At 39.0% G+C, this 19,061-nt stretch overlaps 1 protein-coding gene across 1 annotated transcript in view; it reads right to left on the bottom strand.

Annotated features, from left to right (window-relative positions):
* The window catches only part of TSPAN12 (tetraspanin 12), a 59,033-nt gene extending 40,278 nt beyond the window's left edge, over window positions 1–18,755 (bottom strand). The window contains exons 1-3 of the mRNA XM_028104973.2: window positions 18,690–18,755; window positions 6,226–6,308; window positions 5,039–5,174 (exon numbers count right to left, since the gene is read on the bottom strand). Of these exons, the coding sequence (XP_027960774.1) occupies window positions 5,039–5,174; window positions 6,226–6,308; window positions 18,690–18,755 (285 nt within the window). The remainder of the gene's footprint in view (window positions 1–5,038; window positions 5,175–6,225; window positions 6,309–18,689) is intronic.
* Window positions 18,756–19,061: the final 306 nt, after the last annotated feature.

Here is a 19,061-nt window from a genome sequence, read left to right on the forward strand (position 1 = left end):
AAAAGTCTCCAATTGCTCCTTAATATGTGTTCCCACACTTATTTATTTATAACTTTAATACTGTATTTCGCTTTGGTTTTTTTTTTTTTTTTGTATTCTCCCCTTTCCCCTTTGTATCTCCAGTGTCGACCACAGACTGGGTACACGATATCTGGTTAAGGAGGGAAAAAGCAAAGAACCAGGGATGAGGAGGGAAGAAGGGGAGAAAGGAGAGGAGAAACGGTTAGATTCTTTGACAAAAGAAGAAGGAACTATGGCAGAATTTCTGGAGTTCCTTTCATGATAAGGACGTTAAAATATTATATTTTTAAAGATTAATTGACTACTGAATGCCTTGGACTTATAAATTAAAAAAGTAATTACTCTTATATTTAAGTCTTACAACAATAATGCTGATAATTAATTAAACGTAACAGTAGCTTGGTGGTGTGAGGCGTGCATGGGCTCTGAGCAAGGGCTGTTTCTGAATGCTAATGATGGCAACTAGCGGCTGTATATCTTTGGGCATCCTTCCTTCCCTCATCTGTAAAATAAGTCTAACCATATAAAGTTGCTGTATTTTCTGAGAAAACAGGGTAAAACATTGAGCAGACGCTGAATATGCGGTCAATAATTTGATGGACCTTGATTGAGAAACATAGTTGCTAGGCTATCAACCAAAATCATAAACAGAAAATAATAAAGGTATTTAACTTAATAGTTTAATTTTAACTTAATTGCTTATGACTATCTATATAGTATATATATATTTTATAATTATATTAATTATAAAATATATAACTACTTGAAAGAAGGCCTTAAACAGAGAGTCTGTAGAAAATTACTGTTTCAAGATATTCCAGTTTTACATGATGATTTCAACCAACAAAAGAACCGAGGATAGTTAATTTCCTCATGGCCATAAAAAATTTACCTGATTTCCATTAAGAGAATCATTTCAAATCTGATTCAATCACAGTATATTTTAAGAAAGCTTTACAAGTGCTTCCATATAATCACTAGCCATATGTAAATGTTCTGGAATAATATAATTGGGAAACAAACAAACAAACACCTTCTCTTTGAAACACAAGGTCCTTGGTCTTAAATGTGTGAGGTGCTTCCAAGGTAAGTCCTGACCAGCGCTTGGCTAACTGTGGTTTGCTGGAGGTAGAATGTAGATTAGCATAGCACTCTGACAAGTGCTGATCTCCTGATGGTGACATTCAGCTGTTGTCGATATTGTAAACATGTCTGCTCAATCTGTTTACATTCCCCTGAGCCGGCACCGCTTTCCTAATGCCTATGTTACTAGCAAGGTAGGACTGCAGTAACAAATGAATTTCATTTAGTCTACAGCTAAAAGCCTTGAGAGTAGTACCCAACTAAGGTTTAAAACCAATTTCCATTTATTACAGGAAAATGAATGAGTTGGATTGAATGCATTGGACTTCTTTAAATATTAATTAGGATAATAAGCTAAAGGGCACAAAGGAAGAAAACATGAGAGTTGCCTTGCAAATATTTGCCAAAGACCTAACATCCTGTCATATTTTCCATTCATGCCCCTCCGCTCCTTTAAGAAACCATCTCCCCTTAAGGATAGAGAACAAACTGAGGGTAGATGCAGGGAGGTGGCTGGGGGGTGGGCTAAATGGATGGTGGGGATTAAGGATGGTACTTGTTATGATGAGCATTGGGCGTCATACATAAGTAATGGATCACTAAATTCTACGCCTGACACCAATATTACACTATATGTTAACTAACTAGAATTTAAATTAAAATTTGGGGGAAAAAAAAAGAAGTCATTCCCCTTGACCCTATCTAAGAGTCAGGCTTATCCTTTTTTATTTTATTTTATTTTATTTCTTTTAAAGATGATCATTTTCATATGGGGTTTTAACAATTTCAATATAAGTTCAAACAATAAACCTGCTTGAAATCAACCCTGGTGTTCAAATAACATCCAAAGATAAGGTGGTGAGGATGGCCATTTATTTCTTGCACCGAAATGAAGATCTGCTTTGATTCCAGTAGAATTACAGTTTAGTGGGTCAGTCTCCTCGTTGAAAATCTCACTCTGTTCATGCCTTCCTGGCTCTAATCTTCCCTCTGAGATGCTGGCTGCCTACTCGCACTATTCTAATGTCCTGTCCATTATTCGATTTGATAAACATTTATGAAAGCTACAGGCAAGGTGAATAGCTCATATTATCAAGTTGTGTGTAGTCTGATAGTTAGGGCTGGTTATAAACAAAATTTATGATTAGGGAAATGCGCTGGGCTTCAAAGGTTGAGAAGCATCTACTAGAGACAGTAAAGGCCCAGTGAAAATGGGCTTGGCAGCCAGAAACATTGAGGTTTGAATCAAAGCTCCACACATTATTGCTGAGTGACTTTGGACAAATTACTGAACCTCTCTGAACCTCATTTATAATTATCTACCTTAGGTGATTGTTGTCAGGTTGAAGAAATGAAAGATCATAGGGAAAATGTTTTATATAATGTAAGAAACATTTATAAGCACTTAGGAAAAGGCAGCAACTGTAAAGTAAAATAGTGAAGCTGTTAAAAATATATTGTACTGGGGTGCCACAGTTTGAATAGCATATTCTCCATTCACTAGCTAACTCAGGCAGATCAGTCAATCTGTGCCTCATTTCCTCATCTATATTATGGGAATAACAATATCTATCTCATTAGAATTGTGAAGGAGACAAAATTGATTAATTCATATAAAACTCTTCATATAAACTACTTTATCATCATCTTTGTCATTATTATGGTTTCAGTCCCCCATGTCACCTTTGCATCATAAGGTTCTTTCCAGCCTCATAAAGTAGCCTCTCATCACAGGTATCTATGGCTCTTCCTGCCTCAAGCAGAAACCAAATTACTTGGTTCTTCATCAACTTGCTTTACAAGCATTCAAGCAGCCTAACGGAATGCATAAATGGTTCTCAAAATATGTTCCTAAAAGTCTTTGAGATCCATGGAATATGCTATCCCACCCCACCCAAACCCACAGTTCCAGGGACCATCCAGAATCACACAAGTTGGAGACAGGGGGAAGATAGTTATCCTCAAATTGTTGTGTAAATGGGACAGCATTCTAAGATCCTGGTTTTTGTTTTGTTTTGTTTTTAAGATTTTATTTATTTAGTTGACAGAGAGAGAGAGCACAGCAAGGGGAGTGGCAGGCAGAGGGAGAGGGAGAAGCAGGCTCCCAGCTGAGCAGGGAGCCCAATGTGGGGCTCGATCCCAGGACCCTGGGATCATGATCTGAGCTGAAGGCAGACACTTAACCAACTGAGCCACCCAGGTGCCCCTAAGATTGTGGTTTTAAAAAAAGATTCTGAGAGTGGGGCACCTGGGTGTCTCAGTTGGTTGAGCATCTGACTCTTGGTTCTGGCTCAAATCGTGATCTCAGGGTCATGGGATCAAGCCCTGAGTCAGGCTCCATGCTGAGTGCAGAGTCTGCTTGGGATTCTCTCCCTCTCCCTCTGCACCTCCCTCTGCTCTCAATCTCTCCCCTTCTCTCTCTAAAATAAATAAATAAAATTAAGGAAAGAAAAGGATTCTTAGATTTTTTTAAGTCCAAAACACCTTCTCTGTCCTTTAAACTATCAGTTTCATATAGAATAAGTCCTTGAGTTTATGTTTAAATTATTGTCCAAATATCTTAAATGGTAAAATAAGATTCCAAACCCTTCTGACATTCTCCTCACTGTATACCAAAGTGGAAAGAAGTAAGGTCACGGGCATGCTCCCCTTCTCTGAGTGTGGTTTATTTTCTGCAGCACTTTCTGTTTCCCAGTCATGGACATCAAGAGTCCATGAAGCCAAGACTTATCCTCCAAAAAGCCAACTAATACATTCGCACAGGTTGTTCCTGTGAAATTAAAAGCTTTAGTTCAGCTTCACACTAAGATTCTGTTTTAATTGGCTTGGGATGGGAGCCAGTCAAGCACTGGTGTGCAGGAGCTCACTCCTCAGAGCCAATTTGTGCGCATCTCTCCCCAACTCTGCATTCAGTGATCCCACTTTGGTAGCCGGAAATCAACCATGCTGCAAGTATTTACCCCATGGAAAGCTTCAAATGCTACAAATCAGAATTTTTTCCTGCTCAGATATCCAGCATATTAGCACCCCATTAAAATGTTTGTTTAGATTCCCTACAAGAAATTAATGCACAGCTAGCATTGAGAACTACTGCAAAGAAAGGAATATATCCAATGAATTAATTCTTCCGGAATCTGAGATGTCTGCAATTACATGGTAGCAGCCTCACTATCTGGTGCCGCTAACATGAAATATTTTATACACTCAGTGTGCTTCAAATACATATACATATATATATATATATGCACACACATATGTGTATGTATATATACATAAACTATAATTTAAATTGACTCAAATTTTTAATGTTAAGAGAGAGTTTCCTAATTTTTTAATTAGAAGTTGAATCATAGATTTTAGAATCATAGAATGTGAGTGCTGAAGGGAATTTAAGAAGCAATCTGGTCAACTCTTTCAGAATCCAAACAAAACACAACAAAAACCACTAAGATTATGGAAACTAAGACTCACTTCTACCTGCTACCCTATGTAAAGGTGGTGCTGGGATTTGAATATCTATCTGCTATTTCACCACCTGAATTTGCACATGGGTTTTATGGCTGGTTTGTTCAAAAAGGAAGAGAGAGAGAATGAGAGTTCTGTTATAACTTCTTTGTTCTAGTCCCGAGGGACCCATGACACAAGGCAACAACTCATACTTTCAAATGAAAATGTCAACACATAACCTGGGTGAAATAATTAAATAGCGTACATATTTCCATACCTCCCCATTTGAGGACAACAAATACTTGTGCTAAAATCATCTCTCATGGAAAGAACGCTTCCCTTCTCACAGGATGTTGAACAATTACCACAGATTAGAGACCCGCTATCACGGTTCCCTAAGCACGTAATCTTGTGCGCTGATGAAAAAAATAATACAGCACTGGTTGGTCTTTTCTCCCATAATAAAAAGAAGACGTAAACACCATACCCATGCAAGAAGCAACAGATTTCTTTTCACTGTTCCACAGTATCCTAACATTCCCACAATGATAAGGAAACAGCAAACAGCAATCATGACTGGATGGACGACAGGAAAATAAGTCAAGATGACAGCCTCCTCTACCCTGAAAGAACAATGATGTCATATTATACATAAAACATAACCAAAATGCACCGAAGACACAGTACAAGACACAACTGAGATTCATGTTCCTAATCCTTTAAATCATCACGCCTCAAAGCGGATGACTGTGTAACTCTTTTCAAAATCACTGCGCTATCACCGATTTGCTTGCTTGTCTTATTTTTGTTTTGTTTTGGTTAGTTTTTTATACAAGTGGTAGCATTTCTACCTCAACTCATTTAAAATCTCTTATAAGATAGGGGTCCTCAGTAAGAAGTCCATCCACTCTTAGCTCTGAAGCCTTACCCTGAGGGAAAGAAACAGGAATCTCCCTCTTCTCTGACCTGGCCAGCACCTTTTCTGCCGCCGACCGATCCTCCCCCAAAATGCAAAAGACTGCTGTGTAAAAGGAAATTGGTCTCTATTAAAAGAAAGAGGAAGGGAGGTGATTGCTGCTGGAAAACTATGAAAAAAAATCATTAACCAGAACCATACTAGTAAGAGTAATAGTAACAACAAAAATTAGCCCTTACTGTTTACTAAGCTCCACTGTGTTAAGGATTTCCACAAAAATGCACCTCAGTTCATTCTCCAGACATTTTAGAGGGATGCATGGGGAGTCCCCATTCAGAGATGAAGAAATGGAGGCTGGGAGAAGTTAAAGTAATTTGCCCCTTGTGATATTAGTGGATCAACCTTTTGAAATTTGAGAGGAAAATGGCAATGCTGAATTTGGTTTTCCTTAGCTGAGGGATCTGAAGGTAAGCAGGCTGGCAGCAATCTTCTTATAGAAAAGTAGCTATGCTGTCCTTTACGCACAAATATGACGCAGCGGCCACACTGTCCAGAGGACAGGCAACTGGTGTTACCATACCCAGAAATGTTCGCAAGGCAAGTGGCATACCTTAAAGAGAATGCTAGAAAATGCAAGTGTCTGTGATAAAGGATTGTGGAAGAGCACTATCATCTAAACCGCTGAGGGCAAAGTTACTTAGAAACTAGAGTCTAAGGAAACCTGATGAAAGAAAGCAATCATTAATTATAAAGCCTACCTTGTTTCTGCAGTTAAAGTCAGAACATTATTTAGGTAGTCCCTCATCCAAGCAGAAACTGCCAACACACTGATGGACATTAGCTGGAAAGAAAAAAATACAAATTGGTGATCAAGGATTTATGCAACATTCTCTGCAGGATTAATCATTAAAACAATTAAGGATTTTTTTTTTTTTTTTGTTACATGAGCATTACGCTTTTTCCCAATTACCGTTTAGAAATTCACTATTGTTATAAATATCTGCAATTTCATCTTGTAATCCTGTCATAGCCACTAAACAGAATGTCACCAAAGGAGGACACAGATAGCTAGACAATTAAATAGCTGATTCTAAGTTCAAGACAAGAATTGCACAAGATGAAGAGGCCACCGAATGACTAAATTATCAGATATGAAAGATGAGCCTAAAACATGTCATTTATAATCAGCAAGGAAGCAATCAAATCCATACTACTGATGTTGCCAAGAAAGTGGCAGGAGAAATTGCAAGGACTTCCATTGTCTAAAGGTCAAACAGTTTGAGCATCAAAATAGTAGTAATAATAACAATAAATGCAATGATTTGAAATATCAAATATGCTAAAATCTGTGAATGGATAATAATACTTAAAACTCACTTGTCACCTTTGTAGGATGGTGGATACTCAACTCATTATTCAGAAAACTGGTAAGAATCCAATTTTTTATCCTACCTTTCCTATACAAACTAAAGAAAGAGCCAAAGACTTCATGAAGGTTTTTACAGAATTTCTGTTAACACATGCAGAAAGCATAAGAGTATCACTATTTACAACCCCTACTGAAATAAAGAATCTCTAGGCAAAGATCCTCAACGACTACCCAAATTATTAGGTCCGTAGTTCTCAGTCCTCCTGTGCATCAAAATCACCTAGGACTCCTTTAAAAAAAGCCAGAACCACCCTGGATCAATTCTTGAAAGTAGGGCCAAGGCATGAGAAATGTGTAAGACTACACAGATGTTCTAATGTGTAGTCAGGGCTGAGAACTGCATAGTGTGAAAGGCTAACTTCTAGAATGGGGAGATCAGGCTGAAGTAAAATACCAGCCCCCACCAATTAGTTTGAGTATCACAAGAAAAGATAATGTGTCCCCCCAACATGATGCAATCAGAAGTACACAGAGATACCTTTGAAGTATTTTTTCCAAAATGTCAAACCTGCATCTAACCAAGCCTCCAGCTCTAATTATCAGTTTATAGGAAATACAAGGAATAGATTTAAACTTGTTAAATGCCCCCATGGGGATGCAATCAGCAAAATCAAGAATATGAAAAATATCACAGGACAAATGATCTGGTTTCTTTAATTAAAAAAACTGGCCAAGTGGAAAAAAAAGAGGGAAGGAGAAACTGTTATAAATTAAAAGAAATTTAAGAGATTACCCAAATGCAATATGTTGACCTGGTTTGGATCCTGATTCAAACAAAAACAGCCACAGAGAGACCTTTATGAAATGACAGGGGATATTTTCACATGATTGGATACTTTGAAAACGTTAAGAAGTTATTGTTTGAGATACGACAATGGTATGAAGATTTTTTAAAGTCTCCTTATATATGTGTTTTAAATTGTCCATAATTAAAAAAAAAACAACCAACTTTTACAATTTTTTTTAAAGATTTTACTTATTTATTTGAGAGAGAGAGAGAGAATGAGAGATAGAGAGCACGAGAGGGAAGAGGGTCAGAGGGAGAAGCAGACTCCCTGCCGAGCAGGGAGCCCGATGTGGGACTCGATCCCGGGACTCCAGGATCACGACCTGAGCCGAAGGCAGATGCTTAACCAACTGAGCCACCCAGGCGCCCAACTTTTTTTTAAAGCAACCTTGTAGAACATGTTCAAAATGAGTCTTCCTGGGAAGCTTTACAAAAAGTTGAAGGTTAGCCCTTAAGTTCTGAAGGTCTTTCCTACTTAGATGAACAAGTGTGCCTTATACTTATCTTCAGAACTTAATTTGACTTTAATTTGATTTTTAATAATTTCTGGCATCTTAATGAACATCAATTACCACTATGCACTACAGATTTAGCTTTTAAATACTGAAATAATGAATATACAGGGTAGGAATGGGTCTATACTGACGCAGTGCTCATGAAAATGCTTTCTGGATAAAGGCTCCAAGGCAAACAGAACTGGCAGAGCTCTGTGGCCTCTCGTAGGGAAATATGGCTACCTGCTTAAAAATCAGGTAGTGAATTTGCTCATTCTTCATTCAGTGGCAAATATTTATTCAGCACCTGCTATCTGCCTCATACCGTCTGTACTAGATTTGGAGACCCGGCAATGAATAAGAGATGCTAGATCTCAGCCTTTGTGAAGCTTCTTGTGGGACACAAGGCAGATAATTACAAACTATAAAAAGTACCATGAAGCACAGAAAAATGAAGTAATCTGTTCAAGGTCTTATAGACCCTAAATGGCAGAGCAGAGATTCAAATCCAAGCCTTTGGTCTTTGGAGCTTTAGGCTTAGTCTCTAACTACCTTCCAAGTTTAGAAATGAGCATATTAATTTCCACGGGTAAGACACTAGCCTGCACAGCATGCAGGGTTCTTTTTTTAAAAGGGGAGGCATAGGCTGGCGGGTAGTCTGTAGTGGCCAGGCTAAGTCTGAATGTCCTAACTATATTCTTTGGTGAACAGAGTCTCAGGGGTCAATGGCCTAAAACAGAGTAAGAATCCTGGGACCACAGTTCTGAGAAGAATAAGACTAGTTATTACTATCCTCATTTCTGGTGGGAATAAAAACAGATTATAAACCTAATAAAGTTACCCAGTGGGTCAGCCACAGTTTATTAATCATGCTTCTAGCTTCTGAATTTGATGATTTAACATCTGTTCTATATGTTCAAGCTGGACACACCTTGGTCTGAACAAACTAATAATATGCCTGAGCCAACTTGCCTTGGCTGCCTGCCCTCTACTCCCATTGGGAGGAGTCCTTCTCCCAGGTTCACACTTTTCATTTTCAAATACAAACCAACCAACCCAGACCCCACACACCAACCACCTCCTCTACTGCGTGCTCTCACCCTGGGCCACTCCACACCTGCCGTGATCACCCCAAGGACTAGGTACCAGACAACCAAGGATAGCCCCTGTACTCCAGAGGCTGCTGAAAGTATTTAAACTAGCCAATCCAAAACCTACTTCCTTTGTCTGGCCTGTTCCTTGTTGATGTAGCCACGGTAAAAGTACATGCCCAGTCCCTCTCTTTCTCTCTGCCTTGAGATGGACCCCAGTGCTTCCCCTCTTGGCCCTCGTGATGAGACATGTACTCTCTCTCTCTCTCTCTCTCTCGTGATCTGTGAGTATAATAAACTATCTTTTCAGTGGCAGTCACCGGATCTGTTGGCTTCTCCATACCTAAATAATAATAGGACCTATTAAAACACACAGGGCTAGCAGGGGGCCCTGGACCACATGATTAAATCCGAGCCTACACGTTCTCCCTCTACTTGGCTGTATGTGGACCTTTAAATACCTTGTTAAGTTTCATGGGGGGAGGGGGGGACAGGAATGTCTATTAATGTGATATTTTATTTAATTACCTTAAATTCTTGCACAATTATAAATAATTCTCTCCTTTCTTTATCATTCTTTAAAGTAATAACTGATCAGTAATAACTGATCTTAGTTTCTCCATCCTCTAATTTCTTATAGGCTGTTTAGCCAATTTTCAATATCATAGCTCTGATAATAAATTATCAGGTTCTTCATTTTGGTATAGTCTATTATCAGTGGTCATTTATACGTTGTTCTTCTGTTTATAACAAGAAATGTGTAATTCTTTTAAGTGGTATATTCCAAAACATTTCTAGTAGCATAGAATGGCTAAGTGCATGAGCTTTGAGGTAATTCTTCCATTCAAAAAATATATATTGATCAACTGCTCTTGGCCAGGTCCTCTGAGATGTGCTGGAGATACACGGATGATGGTATGGCAGTAACAGGCACCATCTCTAGTCTTTGGTGAAATTTTCTAAGAGGACACACATTAATCAACCCATCAAAGATATAAATGTGTAACTGCAAACGGTAGTAAGCACTGGGAAAGAATAACACAAGTTGCTCTAAGCCTCCTTTTTGTGGTGCCTGACCTATTCCATAGAGTCAAAGGGACTTCTCTCAGAGAGGAAGCTCTGAAGGTTAATTACCAAGTTCATTAGGGAAAGCATGGTTGAAAAAGTACATTCCAGTCGGAAAGAAAAGCAAAGATCCAGCAATGGAAGGCAGCAGGACATGTTCAAGGAAGGGAAACTGGCATGTGTTGAGAATGAAAAGCCAAGCAGGGACCAGATAACACAGTCTTAGAGGCTATTAAAGGCATATGGGCTTGGCCATAATGACTGTGAGAAACCACCAAATCCCAAAAACCTTGGTTGGAATTCCACCTCTGCCCCTTTTTAGCTATATGGCTTTGGGTATCACTGAATCTGTCCTAAGCCTGTTTCCTCACATACAAACTGTTATGATAATAAGCCCAACATCACAGAGGATTTATGTGATGAAAAGACAGAGTAGGGTTCTTCTATATATTACCTAATACTACTTCAAGTCTCTTTTGACCTCAGGGCTTTCTCTTAATCTTTCTCAGTCAGCTTAAGAGACAAGATGACTCCTAAATCAGTTCAGAAGAATCTTCAGATATCTGAAGGTCTAGTGAATGAATAAGGGATAAAGCTCTGTGATATAGCTACCTATTGCACTTGCACGGCCCTTCCTAGTTTTGACATCTCTGAAACTGAACTCATTTCCATTCCTCTCAGAACCTGCGTGTCCCTCCCACTGCATTTCCTATCTCGGTAAATGGTAGAATCAACGCCTCAATCACAGAAACTGGCAACTTGGCAGACAGCCTGAACCTCTCCCTCTTCCTCAGCCCTACATCTAATTACTTTCAAGTCCTCCAGATTGTTCCCGCACCACGGCTGGTGAATTCCTCCCCGCTTCCTACCACTTCTGGCTAGTTCGGGCCCTCAGTCTCTTGCCAGGTAATTATAATCACCTTCTAACGAACTCTCCAGCTCACAGATTCCACCTCAGATTCGCCCTTCAATAGCTTTAGGAAACACAGATGGAGTTCTTCTGCTTATACAGCTCCCCCAGCTGCCCCTAGGGTGCCTGCCCAGCTCTCTCTTTCACTACCCTCAACTTTCTCCTAGACAGTCAAATTCAAATGCTTCAGCAGGGCACAGAGGCCCTCTTCAATCACCTTGAAGCTGTCTCCTCAGTCCGTTCCCTGCCAGCACGTTCTCATGCACATTCTGTACCCAGATGACAAAAAAACTGCTTGCACTTCTCCAACATGCACCATGCAGAGGCCCCCAAGACCCTGTGTCTTTCCCCATGCAGTTCCCTCTGCCTGGGATGCACCCTGCCCCAGCCCTTCCATCCTCAGGAGCAGAGCAGGGCAGCCCTACCCTTCAAGGCCAGCTCAGATAGCTAGCATGTAAAGATCTTCTCCCAACTCCCTCCTTACCCACAGCCAGGGCTCTTGGACAGATTTCACAGGGCCATTATCAATTGCTTTCTATTTTCACCCACGCATCTCACTCCACAGACCACTGCCTACAGCCCCATCACATAGAAGAGTACCAGGCCCAGGAGTGAGGCCCAAGAGATATTCGATGAATGAATGAGAAAATAATTAAATTAAAGAGAAATGATTTCAACTTGCTAGATGAACTCTAAGAGAACATTAGCAAAATTAGGGGATGCTTTAAGAAGAGCTAAGCTTTGTACCACTGGAAGTTTTCCAGGAGAGAGATGCTTGCTGAGTTACAAGATCGAAGATTTATACATCAGGTCAGAAGCTGGTTTAAGTGTTCTCAAGTGTCCTTTAAACTATAAACTTCTACTTGACTCTACTGTTCTTTTGCACAGTAGTTACCCAAGCATTGTAGCCGTGCCCAGAACATTAGTCAAAATAAATATCAATCCAAAGCCTTATCTTATGGCGAACAATCAACTCTGAGACTAAACTGTTTTTTATTATGACATTAGTTCCAGCTGCATTAAATGTCTGAGAACAGTTTCATTCTCAGGGAGTGATGTTACTCACCGGGGCTGAGAAAATCAGAGCAGTAACAACATACAGAGTGCAAACTCTAGCAAGAAACTAAGCTAAAAGGAGATGAGATCACTTCAATACTAACCTTGATGCTATTAAATCTAGAAGCACAAATTATGCAAGCCACTCAGGACTCCTTACTAATAATGGTATTTTCTACTGATTTCCAACTTAAAATAAAATAATTCTTCAACTGTCATTCATCGTGATTAAATGATTAGGAACACTGTGGCTATCATATGTAACTAGGCATATAACTCCTTATTACATTTTCTCCAGTATTGCAGAATATTGTTTGTAGTTCAAGAAAATGTTTAGAAAATAACAAAAATATTACTTTAGAGAAATATATTTAATATAATACTTAGCAGGACATTTGCCACATTCTGTCTTGCAAAACATTTAGAAAATGCTAGCTCTCAACAAATATTTGTACATATGAAATTTGCTGTGTTGGAGACATATTCTGGTTTTGCTCAAATCTAATTATGTAAAAATAAGGATTGAATCAAGCTGTTTTCCAAATCAGAATTTTATGTGTGTGCACATTCCCCAAACTTGTCATGAAATGTATGCCTATAGTTTCCACCAGATAGCAAGAGCATAGTCACAAAAGAGACTTTTAAGTCCTTCAACTGTCTGCCATCCATAACATATAGTCTCGTATAAGGTAACAGTGACACCAATAATTTCTATTCAAGGCTGACAGATGTTTAAAACCACCTACCTGAACTTTCCTTTTTATGTCAAATCTGGTAGCAAAGAGCAGAATGCAGAAGAGAGATGGGGAACTTAATTACAGTTCTAACTCTACAGAGAACTTGGACAAGTAATTCAAACTTCTGGAACATCTGCTTATCCTGAAAATGAAGAATTGGACTAGGTGCTTTTAAAATTCCTTTTTGTCTTAAAAAAAAAGAATTCAAGTTGTGATTTATTGAAATATAAAGGTAAATCAATTCTTAATTATTTGGAGGCTGGCAGCCCAATGTCAGTACCGCTTGGGTTTGCAGCAGGGATGTGTCCCAAAGAATCCCCCGTGCCCTTCTCCAAAGAGTCGTCCTTATGAACCATGTGATGGCTCATCTCTGCTCAAAAGGGGCCACATTGTATAAAAAGAATGTATCAGCTTTGCCCCTGAGACTAAAGTTTATATAAAGTTTATTTTTAAAAAGCGCTAACATTTGGGGTACCTGGGTGGTGCAGGCGGCTGAGCATCCTACGCTTGATTTCAGCTCGGGTCATGATCTCAGGGTCGTGGGATCCAGCCCTGCGTCAGACTCCGTGCTCAGTGTAGAGTCTGCTTGAGATTCTTTCTCCTTCTCCCCCTGCCCCTCCTGCTCCCGCACGCACGCGTGCTCTCTCTCGCTCTCTCTCAATAAAATAAATAAATCTTTAAAAAAAAAAAAACACTAACATTTGTTGGAAGTCTCTCCTTTATTCCTTAGAATTAAAGAAAACTTCAATGACTTTCAGAGTATAAAGTTAGGGGCATCAATTTAAAAAGTCGTATTTTTATATGTCTAAATAAATGGCATGTGAACACAAATGTCCACTTGCCAAGATCTCGTTAGGGTCTGCCAGGAGTCAAATAGCTAAGGTTCACTACCTACGGCCAAGGAGAAAGAAACAGAACATTGGCCTTCTGCTGTTTCATTTGCCCTGCATACATCCCAAAGTGTGAACTAGATTCCCTGTCCACTTTTTAGGTTTTCTTCTATAAGTTTCTTTTCCTAGCTCATTAGAGAAGTTTATCTCTATTGCTATTTTCTTTAGTAATGGTAGGTGAAAAGCAATGGCTCTTATAAAACTTAAAAACTAAATATGGGATATTATATTTTTAGAAAATAATAAACAAACATATTTGATAAATGTTAAGTGTTCATCAACTGCAGGAACTTCCAAAAACAACCATATTTATCCATATATGTAATAGCAGAAAATTACCATCTATGAATGGCAAGGATTCATATCACAAAGCCACAGAAGCTGTCTTTAAAATGGAGGAAAGCTTTTGTTTACTTAGATAATATGCCATTTAAACAGTAAAAGTAGGATAAATCTGAAGTAAAAATAACTCATTTCCTTGCTTCTTTGTGGCCAGAATGTGAATCATGGTTTCAAAAGAGTTCTCGGGGCGGTTTACTCACTTGCAGCACATCCCCAGTGACTTCTCCCATGACAAACCCACAACACCCATGAGAAACCTAGAAGGTCCAATATCTGTGTGCCAACTCCAGTTCAGCTGTACTGGGGTTATGCTTCTTCAAAACATGGGAGAGCCACTCAACAGAGGGCAAATCAAGATGACTAGATCCATAGCAATGGAGAAAAAGCAATGCATTTGTGATCTACTTGCTTCCTCTTAGGTCTATGCCTCATTTTTAAAAACATACTTAAAAAAAAAAAAAACCACTGTTTAATTTTCAGCTCTCAGAACAGCAAAACAAAACTGTATAGGTCCTCAGTTAAGATTTAATTTTCTTTTCCCTAACATCCTTTTCAGTAGAGAAAGGGAGATGGTACCAATACAGTAGAAAATAGATAGGGAAAAAAAGAATTTCAAAATGCCAAGTGAAGAGTAAAAGGCTACAGCTTTTGATCCCAGAGGTTACACGGGCAGGTTTCGCAGTCTTGCCAAACTAGAGGCAAAAACAATCTCTCTCCATACTCTGAATGTGAAGTCTATTTAAGAAGTTGGGCTTATATGCTACACTGGTTTATTCTGCTTCTGATTACAATGAGAGCTCAAAGCAAGGACTGCTTCCTTGTTCTTCAACATGTGGCACTCAGACCCCCAACATCACAGGGGAACTTTGTAGAAAAGCAGACTTCCAGGCCCAACCCCGGAGGTCCTGAATCAGAATCTGCCTTCTAACAAGATGCCCAGGTGATTGGTTTGAGAAGCACTGCTCTAGCGGACTTGGAATGAGGAGGTGGACAGCTAAACCCTTCCTACGGAGGGTGTCTGCCTCTTCACTGCAAGTAAATTCACCACCGTGTCCTGCAGGTCAACTTCTAGCAAACCTTGGAGGAAAAAAATTTGAACCGTGAGTCCCTGTTCTGCCACTTGCTAAAGTTACTGACCTTCTCTGAGTGACCTCTCCTTACCCCCAAAAACAAACAAACAATTTTCCAGGGCTGTTATGAGAATTAGATGCATGAGTTGTGTAAGAAAGCCCAGGAACGTGCCTGGCACAAGGTTGAAAACTACATCTGACTCAGTACGGAAATATAGAATCTGCAAACATTGTTTTAACACTGAAAGAATAACGCTAATTCTCCCAAAGTTAGATATACATTTCACACAATTCCAACAAAAATCCCAACAGATATTTTTAATTATATAAAATAAACTTCAAGTCCATAGGGAAAAAGAAACCCTAATGAAAACAAGAAGGGTGGGTGCTTTGAAAGAACAGAGAATATGAAAGAATATTTAAAATCCTAGAGAAAAAAATCTATTAAAAACAGCACATGAAAATTTGTTTAACTATTGTATAGTAACAGTATAAATGAAATCAACAGGCAAACAATAAGGCAAACCTATATGGTAAATATGAAATATTTAATGAATATGAATTATGAAATGAAATAATATGTAAGAAATATATATAGGTCTAAAGAAAATTATGCTCATGCTCAACTGCGAGGGGAGGGGGAAAAAAAAACAAAGCAACAGTGAAATAATATTTTAAACCTTTCCAACTGACAAAAATTAAAAGGTGTCAGTACACCAATAAGAGCCAACAAATAATTGTGCGCATATAATGAGGTGTATTTGTGTTCTTCTTCCTAAGGAATAGATTCCCGGGATAGGATTTCTGGGTCAAAGAAATGTAGCAGTGGTAGTGACATTAATCACAACAGCAACAATTACTGCTATTACTAACACCGGCGTTCCTTTGACTACGCAATCTACCTCCTGATAATCTGCTTGAGCATCATTACTGTAGTAATGAGTGGTAACCACCACAAATACTACTATCTACTGTGACTACGACCACATAGAGAACACTGTTATGTGCAACTGTTTCGAGCACTTTGCATGTATTAACTCTAATTCTCACAACAGCTCTAAAAAAGAGGAACTTTCGTCCTTATTTCACAGACTAGGAAACTGAAGCACTATATGTGCCTGGCCGATGTAAGAACTATACAAAGATTAGCTGTTTTGTTATTTTCGATATCACGTATCCTCCAATGTAGCAATCTCACTCCTGTGACTAAATGAGAAAAACAATTTAACAAAAAAATATTGTGAATGTACATATAAATGTACATGAATGGGTCTATGTGGACAGGTATGAGTAAATACATCTTTGTATGAAATAAAGAAAAGTACAGAGGGATGCATACGAGGCGGTTAGCATGGATTATTTTGTTGGGGGTGAAGTTGGCAGAAGAAGAGGGCTAGAGAAAGGGGAAATGGATCTTAACAAATAAATATGTCAGAACATGCACAGGGAAAGTGAGAAAGTTGAAATACAGGATAACAACAAAGACAGAACATTTTACATTCTTTGGGGATAGAATGAGCCCTGGAAAAATTCAAGGAGTAAGATTTTTTAAGCAAATTCATTACTCAGAAGAGCAATATTTTTGTTAAATGATTGGGGTTCCCCCCACCCCTACATAATACAGATTAAGAAAATCCAAATCAGTATTCTTTGGGCAGCATCAACAAAAATCCCAGTAATTCCAAGATTGAGAACTCCATAATTATCCATGTAAAGGCATTATCTAGGAGCAAGAAAACTAAGTGGGGCTACTGATCCTGTCACCATTGGGCCATTTAACCTCTGGCCAGTCACTAACCTACACTTAGTTTTCTCATTCACAAAGTAAGGAAGTTCAACCAGGTCATGAATCCCCTTTTAGTTATAAAAATGTGATGATTCTAAAATTAAAAAGCATAAAGTAGAAGAGTGAAAAACTAGTAAATAGAAGTGATATTTTACATTAAAAAAAAAACAAAAAACAAAGTTCAGGGGCACCTGGGTGCCTCAGTTGTTAGGCATCTGCCTTCGGCTCAGGTCATGGTTCCAGGGTCCTGGGATTGAGCCCCACATGGGGCTCCCTGCTCCGTGGGAAGCCTGCTCCCCCTTTCCCACTCCACCTGCTTGTGTTTCCTCTCTCACTGTGTCTCTCTCTGTCAAATAAATAAATAAAATCTTAAAAAAAAAAGTTCAAAATCTTAACCTTATAACTAAGCAGGTTATTTAATGACCCATTGGAAAAGGTACATATTTAGAATTAAAAACTGCAATAAGATCACTTAGTGATTTTACATTTCCACGTAGTGAATTTAACTATTTGATGCTTTTTAATTTTCATGTAGAGAAAAAAATGCTGCCAGTTTAGGTATCTTTCAGATTACTCCCTGAAGTAAGGCTTAAGTTGTCACTTTAAAATGGAGCCACCCATAGGGACTAGCTCAAACCAAAATGTCATCCTCTAGAGAACACATGTACCTCCTTTATGAGAAGAGGCTGGCAAAACGCAGCCAGTCAGCCAGATAAATAAATCACACATGAAAATTCCTAATAGAAAATGATGAATATAATTATTAATAGAATACAAAATTGGCAAAACTGATCCACTTAAGCACGACAGCTTCTCAAAGCAACAAAGTTTTAATTTTTATATTTTCCTAAGTTTTATAAATAATAACATGATTATTAATAACACTTAAAATTTATGCCTGGGTGCAAAGCATAGAAAGTCACTAGGTCATACAGCATAAAGATTTCCATGAGCTTGTTAAATTTTATGTATTTTATTTCCTTAAATGGTTATGGGATTTTGCAAAAGCATACACAAAATTCCTTAAAACTTTGCCAACTTAGAAATAGTTACATGAAAACCACCTTTTCAGGCTGTATGGAATCTCCTAGAAAAATTTACCCAGTCTTTTGAGAGGATATCTGTGTATGAATTCCTACAAAAACAGAGTAAGACTGCTTGCCCCAACCAGATTTTATAGGCTAGTCTGAGGTAAGGAAACAATTTATGGCTTGGACAGTTATCTGAAATTCCTGAAAACAAGCAGTTCCCTAAGTAGTATGTCATAATTTTCTTATCTACAAGCACAAGCACGTGCATTTATTTATATCCCTAGATTAACTTCAAGTCTAATTTTACTGCCACCGGTATCCAGGCGTCGATTTCTTTCTTTCGAATTTACCAATGGCACTTGAGCTAGATCAAAGGCATTTTAAGGTCAAAATTTACTTCTCTGAAAAGTAGAGGGTGCGATCCTATGTAATTAATTAATGCTTAGCCATGCCCTTCGGCGCATTAAGTGGTGGCTGTAGGAAACCGAGTCCAGCCGTCCCCACCTGTCGGTGCAGTGGAACCGCTCGACTTACCCAAAAGAGCAGATTGAGGGCGTAGAGAAGGCAGCGCAGGCACTTCACGGAATCTTCTCTGGCCATTGTGAGCCCCGAAAGGGAAAAGCCCCATCCTTTCACCACATCCTACTCCCACCGGCAAAGTAGCAGCGATCTGCAGGGGCAGGGAGAACAGGGGACTTATCACCGCGCTCCACACCCCCAGCCCATCCCTCCTCGGCCGGCCCTCCGCTGGGTCCCGAGTCTGGTCCGAAGCCTAGGTCATTGGAGACATCGCTTCCTCGATCAGGTCTTAAAGTTGTAATTGTAACCTAAACTCCCCTAAAGTTCCAGACCGGCTTCAGATAACACCTGCTGAGAAGAGAAAAGATTGACTCCCGGATGAATGAA

Source organism: Eumetopias jubatus, unplaced genomic scaffold (genome assembly GCF_037043125.1).
Source record: "Eumetopias jubatus isolate StellerSeaLion01/CBP00866 unplaced genomic scaffold, mEumJub1_p1.0 scaffold_14, whole genome shotgun sequence".
In the NCBI taxonomy this organism is placed as follows: domain Eukaryota; kingdom Metazoa; phylum Chordata; class Mammalia; order Carnivora; family Otariidae; genus Eumetopias; species Eumetopias jubatus.